Source organism: Solanum tuberosum, unplaced genomic scaffold (genome assembly GCF_000226075.1).
Source record: "Solanum tuberosum cultivar DM 1-3 516 R44 unplaced genomic scaffold, SolTub_3.0 scf00062, whole genome shotgun sequence".
Classification (NCBI taxonomy): domain Eukaryota; kingdom Viridiplantae; phylum Streptophyta; class Magnoliopsida; order Solanales; family Solanaceae; genus Solanum; species Solanum tuberosum.
This window is the reverse complement of record NW_006238987.1, coordinates 1,710,099-1,721,977: the sequence shown is the minus strand read 5'-3', so window position 1 is coordinate 1,721,977 and position 11,879 is coordinate 1,710,099. Positions and strand designations below refer to the sequence as shown.

Sequence of the window (11,879 nt, the reverse complement as noted above, 5' to 3'; positions counted from 1 at the left end):
ACGTCAAGTACTACCGAGATCAACAGTGGAAATGCAAAAACATAAAGCTAGAAAGGTATGAATAGGTAGCAACAATAACAATTTCTGTTAAATATCTAAATCAAAGCCATTTCTAGAAGTAGTTGTCGAGACCACAATGTCCAGCGTTCACACATTTTCTCCAGCTATCATATCTATCTTCATTTCAATCACTTTGTTGCTGCCCCTTTAGCACATCCACCTGTGTCTTGTCCCACGCAGTAAAATAATCCCACATGAAGTGTATATATATATAAGGATAAAAAGAGAAAAATAAATGTAAAGTCAGAAATTATAAAGTATAAGCAGATTATACAAAATGTAAATAATTAATTGTAATATGTCATCTAGCGTATACAGGCAAATAGACAAGGCAAACTGCAAAAAATAATGTTTTGTGATTTGACTAGGTACATATATATATATATATATATATATATCTTATATAACAATAGTTTGACTTTTAACATACATAGCAATATGGACTACATATGGACTACATACTTTTGCTTCCCAAGTTATAGGAACTATATATGGACTACATACTATAGCTTGCCAAAAGTTATAGAAAGAATATACTGACTATACAATATATCTTATTTATATATGAGCTATACACATATTAAACATTAGAAAACAGTCAAAAAATTGAATATAACTTAATTATACATAAGTATATATTGATTATTCAATCTCAATCAACTTAAAATTACCTCTAAACAGTGTCAAATTTTAAATATAAAATCATCTTAATATTTTAAATCTTTACATATATAATTTGTTCGAAACGATTCATATTTTTTTTTTTACTCAAAAGAGAAGAAGAACAACAAGCAGAAAGAAGACGAAAACACACCAAATTTTGTAAAATAGAAGTACCATTAATAATAGTTTGTAATATAAATGACTTACATTTGCAAGTTACTATTTTTTGGGTAAAATAATTAACCTAACGAACATTCGGTTTAATTCGGCCTCCTTTATTTATTTTTTTATAAAAACCTTTTCGGACCTTTTTTTTAGTGGGCGTGCCGCCGTGTCGCCGTGGAGTTCTCATCCTCCGATGCAAAAGGAATTACGTATGCACAGCATTCATCAGGCTCACATGGTATAATTATTTGTTTATTTTTTCCCGTAGCTAATGTTTATGTGATTCTGTTTTTTTTTTTTTTTTTTTTAATTCATGGCAAAGACTGAATTCTTTTTAGGATGATGATTAGCGTGGGGATTAAGCGTTTTTTTTAGTAATTTTTCTGAAAGATGTGTTTCATTTAACGGATGAAATTTCGGATTTCTGATTCTCGGATGTTTTTGAAATGGGAAATGAGTAAATGGAAAATAAAAAAGATTTCCTGGGTATATCGTTTGTATAGTGGTGGACTGGTGGCTGAAAATGTCTGAAAGAATTGTTAATTTTTTTGGTGGGGGATGAGGGGGGGGGGGGGGGGGGGGGGGGGGGGGGGGGGGGGGGGGGGGGGGGGGGGGGGGGGGGGGGGGGGGGGGGGGGGGGGGGGGGGGGGGGGGGGGGGGGTTATGACTTGAAAAGTCAATTTGATAGAGTGTATATGTGTATATAATCTAGATATATCCGGCCTGATGAAATCCTTGGCGTAATTGGTAAAGTTATTGTCACGTGACATAGAGGTCACGGGTTCGAGTGGTGGAAACAACTTCTTATAGTCCATAGGACTCCACACATAGAGAAACGTACTGCACTCGCCTGTGCTTTGTCGAAGGAATTTCACTATCTTATAAAACAGTGGGCAATTCATTAAGTGGAAACTTAAAATATAAAAATCGATAACGTCATAAAAAAACCCATGGAAGGCTACATTAGAAATTTTACTAAATCAAACATGACATGAGTATGGTGTTTGTACAACTTCTAAGTCACACATGAGTCTAGGCCTTGACTATACCCAAAAATATACAAAATGTCACTTCATAAGCAAATGTGCCTCGATGATAAATAGGGTTCACCACAAACCAACAGAATGAGTGGAGTGCCTAGTAAGGATCAGTGCCATCCTAAGAATCTATACGTGCATCACAAAAAGATGCAGTTCTTGGACAAAAGAGAAGTGACTAAGTGAGTACATGTGAAATAGTACTTACATGATGAGGTGAACTATTTGGTACCTTTGACCAGCTCGCTAAATGATTTGCTATGGTTAGCAGTCTTTGATGGATAAAATATTCATCTTTCAAAAGTTGTTACATTATCAGATGTAAGAGATGACATGTTGCACATACTGTGAGTAGGCAGTATTAACTTCTAAAGTTCTCAACTCTCAAGTAAATTTCTCTAGTATGTTTTCCTTTTATAAGAAGCTTGAATTCAGTACAAGTGCTATAATAATATCTTCTACATCATTTAGGGAAGGATTAAGAGTAAACCTTGATTTTCTCAAAATATTGTTCTTTTCCTTCATCAATAATATGGTACTAAAGGTCCGGATTTGATTGTCAAACAATGTATCAACTATAGTGATGTATGATGTAAATCATTGTCCCATAACTATTAGCAACTTCAATTTTATCTCCATTAGGCAATAGTAATCAATACACTGCTGTTTGTTTGGTGCTTTTTCCTAATTATTTTTAGTGTAGTTCAATTGTCCCAAGTCCCACAATTGGTTGTCTTTGTTGTTCTGAAAACCTCCATTTCCTGTCCAAAAGAAGATGTACGGGAGAATGTTAATAAATGAGAGCCCCGCCGTTAGTTATCTACCGACGTTGGGTTTTTTTGAAGACAAATCCGTTGTGCACAATGGTTACCTACATAGAATAAGTATACAGATAAACAGTATTCTAACAAAAGAGAAGCAGATCGAATATCTTATTATGTATTTACAATGGCAGGAAAAAAATTAGCACTTTACCACTGGCTTTTACTATCCTTTACCTCCTTAAAGTGTTTCTTATGGAGGAGTACTGGAGGTATTTCCGTCTAGATGAGATATAACCAAAGAACATTCTAGGAAATAATTTGTTTGGATAATACTTGGAATGCAATCAATGCATTTGATATGCGTCTGCTGCAAAAGGGAGATTTATTACATATATAAGCATGTGAGCTTAATAAAGATGGAAACAACATGATTTTGCTGGTTATGATTTACCTTTGTGTAATTAATGACATTTTGTAACTGATCTTTACACCGTTATTAGTGCAAAAATGTTGACGTGCACCAGTATGTTCTGTTTCTCTCTCTCTAATTTTAACATGAAAGTGCAGTCAGGCGAGCTGAAAGCCAGGACTCTCTAAACCATACTTGCTTCATCACATTGTGTCATATCTATATGTTCTTTTAAACCTAAAACATTGTCCCAATCCCAAATCCCTTCTTTTTTAGTTGACTTGCCATTTCTAAGGGATAAGTTGATCTTTTAACACAAGGGGTTGCTCGTCTTTAAGGAAATTGCTAGTTAGATTATCAGCTATGCTTCCCTTTTTTGGAATGTTAAGTAGGGATGAAAAGTGGAACATAACTTTAAAAGCCTAAATGGAAGTGATATTAACTCTTAGGGAGAATAAAGACCTCTTCGAGTTGTCTAATCTAGCTATCATTCTTGCCTACCGGATCCTAATGGTATTGGATACTGGGTTCCACCTAAATGATACATTATTTCTTTCATTAGCATGTTCTGGCATTTAATTCTCTTTAATACTACGTGTATACATAGTCCTAAATTCTGCTTTTCTCTTCCTTTCAGATATTGCATGCCGCGCTATTGTGAGGATGCACTAGTGGATTGGTGGTTGTGAAAATTGTGATATTGGCAAGGGGGTAATGTATTCATCTAGAAAATAGTCTCCTGAGGGATCCAACTTACGTGCCTTTGCAAAGATTTAGTGTGCAACCAAAGAAACATAGTAAGTTTATCTACTTTTGCTTGACCCAAAATAGCCAAGTGTTTTTTCGCCTCCTAGGTGTCTTCTACCCCATTTTCTTCAAACCTGTTTTTTTTGCCCTACTTTTGAAGTTCATAGAATATGAAGCTTCAGTAGATGTGTCTGATGTGTAGTTAAACAGTTACGCAGTTTCTTTTATATCCACATGATTGTGTTTATGTATCTAATTACTCAATTCTCTTGGGCAGCTGCGGACATTTTTCTGTGGAGGGACAAGAAAATTACTGCCAGTGTGCTTGGGTTTGCCACTTCACTTTGGGTGCTTTTTGAGTTACTTCAGTACCATTTGCTTACACTTGTTTGCAATATACTGATCCTTGCATTGGCAGTCCTTTTCCTTTGGTCCAATGCATCCACCTTCATCAACAAGTAAGTATACTCTTTATCTTCCTTAGTAATTTGTCTATTCAGATATACCTTAGGATTGACCTTGAAATATATGCACCAGGTCTCCACCCCAAATCCAGATGTCATTCTGCCTGAGGACATTGTCCTGGGTGTTGCTGCTGCACTCAGGACTGAAATAAACAAAGCTCTTGAGAGTTTTCTGGATATTGCCTCTGGGAAGGAGTTGACGAAATTCCTTGCTGTATGTTATCATGTCCTTGTAGTATAATTCTCTCCATTATCTTGAGAGAATCAGGTTGATCACTACTTCCTGTGTAGTTCTTCATTCATTTGAGTGTCACCTCTTCTACATTTTAATACAAAAATTGGCATTGTATTAACTGGGAAAAGGAGGTACAGACCAAGAAAACGAGATATTGACATGTTGAGGTAGCACTTGCTCTGTCATCATGCATCACTGATAAATATTGTCTCCTCAAGAGTTTTGTCAACCAAATCCTTGGCAACCGTGTCTCGGGGGAATTTTAGCAAGCCTAACTCAAATTTCAAATAATTTTCCTGAGGAGAGTACAGTGCAGAACTCCTAGGATCAGCAGGCTATACGAAACCTCGCAAATTTCAAAATTCCAGAGCAACTGAACCGAGCAAAAAACAAATACAATCATCTAAAGGTTAAGTGTTCACCAACATCTCTTGTATTCATTACTTTTGTAGATTTATCCTCTTCTTATATCTTTATTCATCAAAATTTTCATTTTCTATCATATACTCTTATTAATTTTTTTTAAAATAATGTCGTTGTTATTATCTTCCAAAATGATGTCTGTTACGCCATCAATATCTGTAAAGCTTTCTTAGCTAAATTTATTTATTTTTGTACTTCCATCCAATTAATGTAGCCTATTTTTTAGGTCCGAGTTGTTCTACAATTCTGGACCATAGGAGTCCCGATGCTGTGAATGAGATAAAATAATGAATGCACATTAATTACTAACATAGGTTAACATAGGGTAAACTGAGCTCCAAAAAAGTTCAAATTCAACCCATCTCTGTTTTCTAATGCTAGCTTTTTGAATGGCCCATCTTTGTTAGTTGTTAGCTGGCTCATTAATCTTTTCTTTGTAATTTCCCTATTGATAAGTAAAGAAACAGATATGATACTTTTTAGTTAATAACATAATATTGGTTCTCGAGGGGATGACCTAGTTGCTAAGGGATAGGAGTAACAACTTGGAGATTCCAGGTTTGAATCCCAGCTGCAACACTTGGTGCGCCCATCTGTCTAGCCTTGGTGGGCAGTACTACGTTGTCAATATGTGCCATGGACTCCAATACTAGCTCTGTTTCCATGCTTGTAGTATGCTGTTGAAATTTCTCCCAGGTTACCTCGTGACTTATTTGATGCCAGGAAGTTAGACTTTTGCATATGAGTTTAATAATTCCCCTTGTGGGATGGACAGGTGTACCAGTTAATTAGTTGGGGTGCATGCAAGCTCTAGGGACACCATTAGTATCACTAAAAAAATGAATTGGGTACTGTAGAATATATGCCCAACTATGGGACAAAGGTTCATACGTAGTTGTGAGTTGTGACATAGTGAGACGGTAGTTAACTTGATCCCCATTATGGATAAATTCCTTGAGGACTTGAAGTTACTGTCACTCTATATCATTGTATTATGGACCATCTTCTGTTTTCAGGTATGGGAAACAAGAAATTATGGGTAAGTAGGTTATATGGGAGCCATACATTTTTCTAAAAATTTCAGCTCTGCGACTTAATGAGATGTAGAGTGCAAAACAATTTTTAGCTTCATGTGGAACTTTCTCTATATGTTTTTTTTGCTAAGAAATTGCTTCATGGATCTTTCTTGTGTCTTTGAAACTTGAATATGCCTTTCGTTGTGCGTCAAAAGCAGAAGTTTCCCTTTGATTATTCTACAAACTACATATATATTGAAGATGTATTTTTTACTTGAAGAATTTGCACCACTCAACAGGATTACAAGTTCTTTTCTTTACAATTATTAGTCTTTCTCTTCTTCTTTTCATTTTAGGGGAAGTTTTGACATCCTAGGTGTTCTGGAACTTACACCTGGGATATTCAATAATTGTATCCGGGTTCATCCTCCTTCCAGAGTTAGATGTAAGGTATAGGAGTTTTGAGGGCTATTTCCTAATACTCTTGAATATGAACTAGTTCCGCGTAAGGTTATTTGGGCAAAGTCTATTCAACAATCATTGTTTGGATAAAGAAGACATATGACTGTATTTCCTTGCAAGTGAGAGAGAAAGATCAACTTTTGCCTTATATATCTATTCGAAAATGGATAAGGGTTGCAAAGTATAACTGCACCCTTGCCCAGTAATGTTTTTAGTAGAAATTGATTTGCATTTCCCATTTTATGTAGGTCTGAGATATATATTGCTCTAGTGGAGTTTATGTGTATCAAAGATTTGGTGATGAGAATGCTTATAAATGATGTTGAACTGCTTATGCTTCCATCCAATTTCTGTATGCAAGTATAAGCAGCTCAACATCATTTATAAGCGTTCTCATCACCAAATTTTTGCTACGCATGAACTTCACCAGAGCAATATATATCTCAGACCTATATATAATGGAAAATGCAAATCAATTTCTAGTACAAACATTTTCGGGCAAGGGCGCACTTCTACTTTGCAACCCTTACTCCTTTACAGATGGATATTTAAGGTAGAAGCTAACATTTCTCTCCCACTTGCAAAGAAATACAGTCCTATATCTTCTTTACCCGAACAATGGTTGTTGAATAGACTAGCCCAGATATCCCCACGCGGAACTAGTTCAAATTTAAGAGTATGAGGCAATACCCCTAAGAACTCATACACCTTACGTCTAACTCTGGAAGGAGGATGAGCGTGGATACAATTATTGAGCATCCTAAGTGCAAATTCCAGAGTACCTGAGATGTCAAAACTTCCCCTAAAATACAAGGAGAGACTATTATTAATTATAGAGAAGAGAACTTGTATTCTTGTTTAATGCTGCCAGTCCCTCAAATTAAAGTAAGATCATCAATATATATGTAGTTTGTAGAATAATCAAAGGTGTTAACTCCTATACCTTTACCACTAGGCCATCTCCTCGGGGAACAGCATTATGTTGTTAACCAAAAAATTAATATAAATTTATTCATACTTATCAATAGGGAGATTACAAAGAAGAGGAGGTTAATCAGTTAGCGGACTACTAGCAAAGATGAGCTGAATTTGAATTATTAATAAATGTACATGATGAAGTGTATAACTTACTTCCAGGAATGAGCTAGAGTAGGATCACAAAGGTGTCATAAGTGAGTTCATCATTCCACTCGCTTTCATGGCATTGAGAATCCTATGCTCCAGAATGGTAGAACTACCAGGACCTAACAAGCAGGCTACATCAATTGGATGGAAGTACAGTAGTAAATAAAATTTGCTAGAAAAGATTTGCAAGTGTTGATGGTCTAAGGAGATCATTATTTTGAAAGACAATATATATATCAATGACATTATAAAATTATATGATAGAAAATCAATTTTTTGATGAATGAACATATAAGAAAAGTATATATTTGAACAAGTAATGAATACAAGAAATGTTGGTGAAAATTAACCTTTAGAAGATTATACTTGTTTTATGCTCAGTTTAGTTTTCTGAAATTTGGGAAATTGCGAGGTTTCATATATCCTGCCGATCCTAAAGAACGCTGCACTGTTCTCTTCTTAGGAAAGGCATCTGAAATCTAAGTTCTAGGTTTGCTTAAATTCCCTCGAGTCTCAATCGTCGTGGATTTGGTTGACAGAACTCTTGAAGACACAGTTTTCTTCCGTGGACACCCATATTTCTTGATGTCCGATGATAGACTGAGTGCTTCTTCAACAGGTAGATATCTTGTTTTCCCTGTGTGTACCTCCTTTTCCCAGTTAATACTATGCCCACTTGGAAACTTAATACGATATTTTGGTGGCAGAGTAGTCTGACAAATCTTTGCTGAGGCATGTAACTTGGATCCCTCAGAGTATGAAGAAATAACCCTCTTGCCAGTTTCACATATTTCACAACACCAATCCACTGGTGCAGCTACAGAATAGCCAGCACGCAATACCTGTAAAAAGAGAAAAAACTGTTTTTTTTTTTTAAAATAAGGACTACCGACTACGTGTGCATATAAAATACAGACAGTATCAAGTTGATCGAGTGTTACTATGGTAGGAATAGGGTGCTATATAAGAAGTACCAAGGCAGATTTCAGAGAATCTTAAATGCTACCAAATATGTTGAGAAAGCTGGGTTTAGCATGGCTGAGTTAAATGAGATGGAGCATTTCTCAATCAAGTAAATTTATGTGAAGCTCCGTCAGAAGGTTGAATGGAGAAGATTTGTGTGTAACAACTTGGGATCACCTAGATGTATCTTTATCTCGAGACTGGCTGCACTATATAAACTACACACTAGGGACAAATTATGTTATCGTTTATATATAAGCCAAATTATGTCCAATCACCCTCTAATTTGTTTTCTTTTTTCACTTTTGATCTAATCTAAATTAGCTCTTTTTGTCTTTAATCTTGAAAACTGTATTGCATTAGCATCATCACTCTTTTGACTGATTGACAAAATTATTACTTCTACTGTTTATGTGGTTTTCTTTTTCACTATTTTGCTAGCTTTTTAACAATGCTGCAATTATTGAACATCCAAATATTCACATCTTTTTGCACACGCCAGTAAAAAAAAATTCAAATATTTTAGAACACTAAGTAGGTGTTTGGTCATAGATTCGAAATATATTTTTACTTTATTTGAAATTTATGAAGTTATGTTTAGTTATATTTTTAACAAAAGAGAGAAAAAAGTCAGATTTTGAAAGTTTATAACTAAATACTGATTTTAAATGAAATGAATATTTTTCATGATCAAACGACTCCAAAGTTAATAAATTGGATACGTTTGGTGTGATAGATTAAAGAAACTAATCCCGGGATATCAAAAGTTGGTGGGGGCGGGGATATATTTTTAATACCCCTTGAGAGGTAACTAAAAATTGATGTTTAGTTACAAATTGATGTTTGCTGGCAAAGTAGTATTTACCGAATGAGTGATTGAAAATTGTAAAGGCCTTCTAATAAGGGTTGGTGATTAGATAAGGGTGTCGTTCTTCATATTTTTGGCTTAATACATCGATAACCCTTGAACTTGCTGGCAAATTTCATTCAGACACTTGAAACAAGACTTGTTTCAATTGAATATCTGAACACATAATGAAATGTTTCTATGACAGTTTCGATTGAAATTTTGAAAAAATGTTTGACGTGTACTTAAGACAAACATAAAGTTTGGACTAAAGGTACTTAGTTCAACCAAAACCTTTACAGACTTAAATTTTATATGCATAATGTTATAGTGATTGATTGAATTAAAGAGGCAATTTGCTAGCTTACTATGCTTTAAAATCTAGACTACACATTCCATTTAGTGTATCTTTTTCTTCTATTTACCTCTTGACAGGTCACTTCTTTATTTAGTGGCACCACTCCTACGACTATGGGCTAACACCATCCACCACCACAACCAACACAAGCGGATCTCCTTACGTGACAAATCCGGGTGTATTAGGAGGCGTTACACAGATATAAGCCATGATGGGATTTCACTGCAACAAGGCAACCTGTTTTTCTCTATGACCATTACTATTATTATTTCTTCACTTGCATTATTATGAGCTAAATAAGAGAAAAAGTTCCACTGTTTGTATACTATAAGGTTAGTTGTTGGGACTTATGTTAAAATTGTTTGAGCAGAAATTGGCATATGCCTATATATGCATGTGATGCTACTACTATAATTGTTGGAATTTGTTTTTCCTTCCCATATATTTTGATGTCTAAAGATAGTTTTTTGAGTCCAATCCTTGTATTAAATGATTTTTTTTAATTTACTGAACTCACTTTGTGTAAATTTTAGTTCCCATTCAGGGGTTCAGGTCGTCGTTTTTACACCTTTAAATCCTTGTGGATTTTTTAGTTAAAAAATTATGTGTTTTACTTTTCATGCTCTTTGAACACTAAGTTCGGCTACATGTAATTGGTGAAAACACCCACTAAATCATTTTCATCATAATGTTTTTTGATTTCACAACTTCAAAGTTGGAGATGGAGAATGCGTACCATTCAAGCAACTCCTCATCTCGTGCCTATGAGTGTGTTGTGTGTAAATCAACAATACCATACTAAGAAGGAAGCATAAATAATGACCACTTTCAGTTAGATTATCAATGAACAAAAAACATGTTTAAATTATGATGGCATCTGACTATCCCAAGTTAGTTGAATCAAGACGTATATCCAATTTTTTTAATGTGATGGCACTCGGCTATCCAAGTCAGTTGAATCAAGATGTATGTCAACCCAACTTATACTAGGAAGCTAAAACATACAAGTCTAACAGTTGAGTTAGTAATAAAGATAAAGTCGAATAACAATGTGAAAGCAAAATAATTTCCCAAAAACTGGTAATAGATTGTTATAAGCAAAACTAAAAAGGAACAGTTAAATACGTCAAGTACTACAAAGATCAACAATGGAAATGCAAAAACAATAAGCTTGAAAGGTATGAATAGGTAGCAGCAGTAACGGTTTCTGTTGAATATCTAAATCAAAGTCATTGATGAAAGTAGTTGTTGAGACCACAATGTCCAACATTCACACATTTTCTCCAGCTATCATGTCTATCTCCATATCAATCACTTTGTTGCTGCCCCCTTCAGCACATCCATTTGTGTATTGTCTGATGCGGTAAAATAACCCCCACAGAAAGTACTGGTTGTTCCTTGCTGCAAGAACATCACAAGGTGAAAGACAACTCTACAATTATGAGATAATTTATCTTCTACAAAGCATAATCATATATATATTACCTAAAGTTTCAATAAATAAGAAACAATATAGAGATTAACTATAGTCATACTTTGAGAATCATTGTGCAGCGTTATGGATGCAAGTACAAGCAGCTCAACATCATTTATAACCATTCTCATCACAAAATCCCTACTACGCATGTACTCCACCAGAGAAGTATATATCCCAGACCTACATATAAATAGGAAATTCAAATCAGATTCTAATAAAAACATTCTTGGGCAAGGGTGCATTTCTACTTTGCAACCCTTACCCCTTTACATATAGATATTTAAAGCAAAAACTAACCTTTCTTTTTCACTTGTAAAGAAATATAGTCCTACGTCTTCTTTACCTGGACAATGATTATTGAATAGCTTTGTCCAGTTATTTCCGCGCGGAATTAGTTCAAATTTAAGAGTATGAGGCAATTGCCCTGAAAACTCATACACCTTACGTTTAACTTTAGAAGGAGGATGAACCTGAATAAAATTATTGAGGTTGCATTGTACAAATTCTGAAGCACCTGAGATTTCAAAACTTCCCCTGAAATACAAAGAGGAAGAGAAAGACTATTAATTATAAAAAAGAGAACATGTATTCTGGTTGAATGCTCCCACTTCCTCAAATAAAAGAACATCATCAAATATATATATATATATATATATATATATAT

At 34.8% G+C, this 11,879-nt stretch overlaps 1 protein-coding gene and 1 long non-coding RNA gene across 8 annotated transcripts in view; one reads left to right on the top strand and one right to left on the bottom strand.

The window, feature by feature from the left end:
- The first annotated feature begins 1,029 nt into the window (after positions 1-1,029).
- Positions 1,030-8,873, top strand: LOC102593108 (uncharacterized). 5 transcript variants are annotated; one of them, XR_001473187.1, is made up of 5 exons: positions 1,030-1,126; positions 3,736-3,895; positions 4,123-4,303; positions 4,383-8,189; positions 8,283-8,873. It is a non-coding gene; the product is annotated as an uncharacterized lncRNA (long non-coding RNA). The 5 variants fall into 5 exon arrangements; XR_001473188.1 differs by having other exon boundaries at positions 8,278-8,873; XR_001473191.1 differs by having other exon boundaries at positions 1,032-1,126; positions 4,383-4,953; positions 8,110-8,873.
- Positions 8,874-10,792: 1,919 nt separating this feature from the next.
- LOC102592770 (uncharacterized) overlaps positions 10,793-11,879 on the bottom strand; it is a 5,559-nt gene continuing 4,472 nt past the window's right edge. For all 3 annotated transcript variants that reach the window (XM_015307704.1, XM_015307703.1, XM_006345068.2), the window contains 3 exons: positions 11,513-11,749; positions 11,274-11,395; positions 10,793-11,139 (listed from right to left, as the gene is read on the bottom strand). In XM_015307704.1, coding sequence (XP_015163190.1) covers positions 11,009-11,139; positions 11,274-11,395; positions 11,513-11,749 — 490 coding nt within the window. In that variant the 3' untranslated portion in view covers positions 10,793-11,008. The remainder of the gene's footprint in view (positions 11,140-11,273; positions 11,396-11,512; positions 11,750-11,879) is intronic.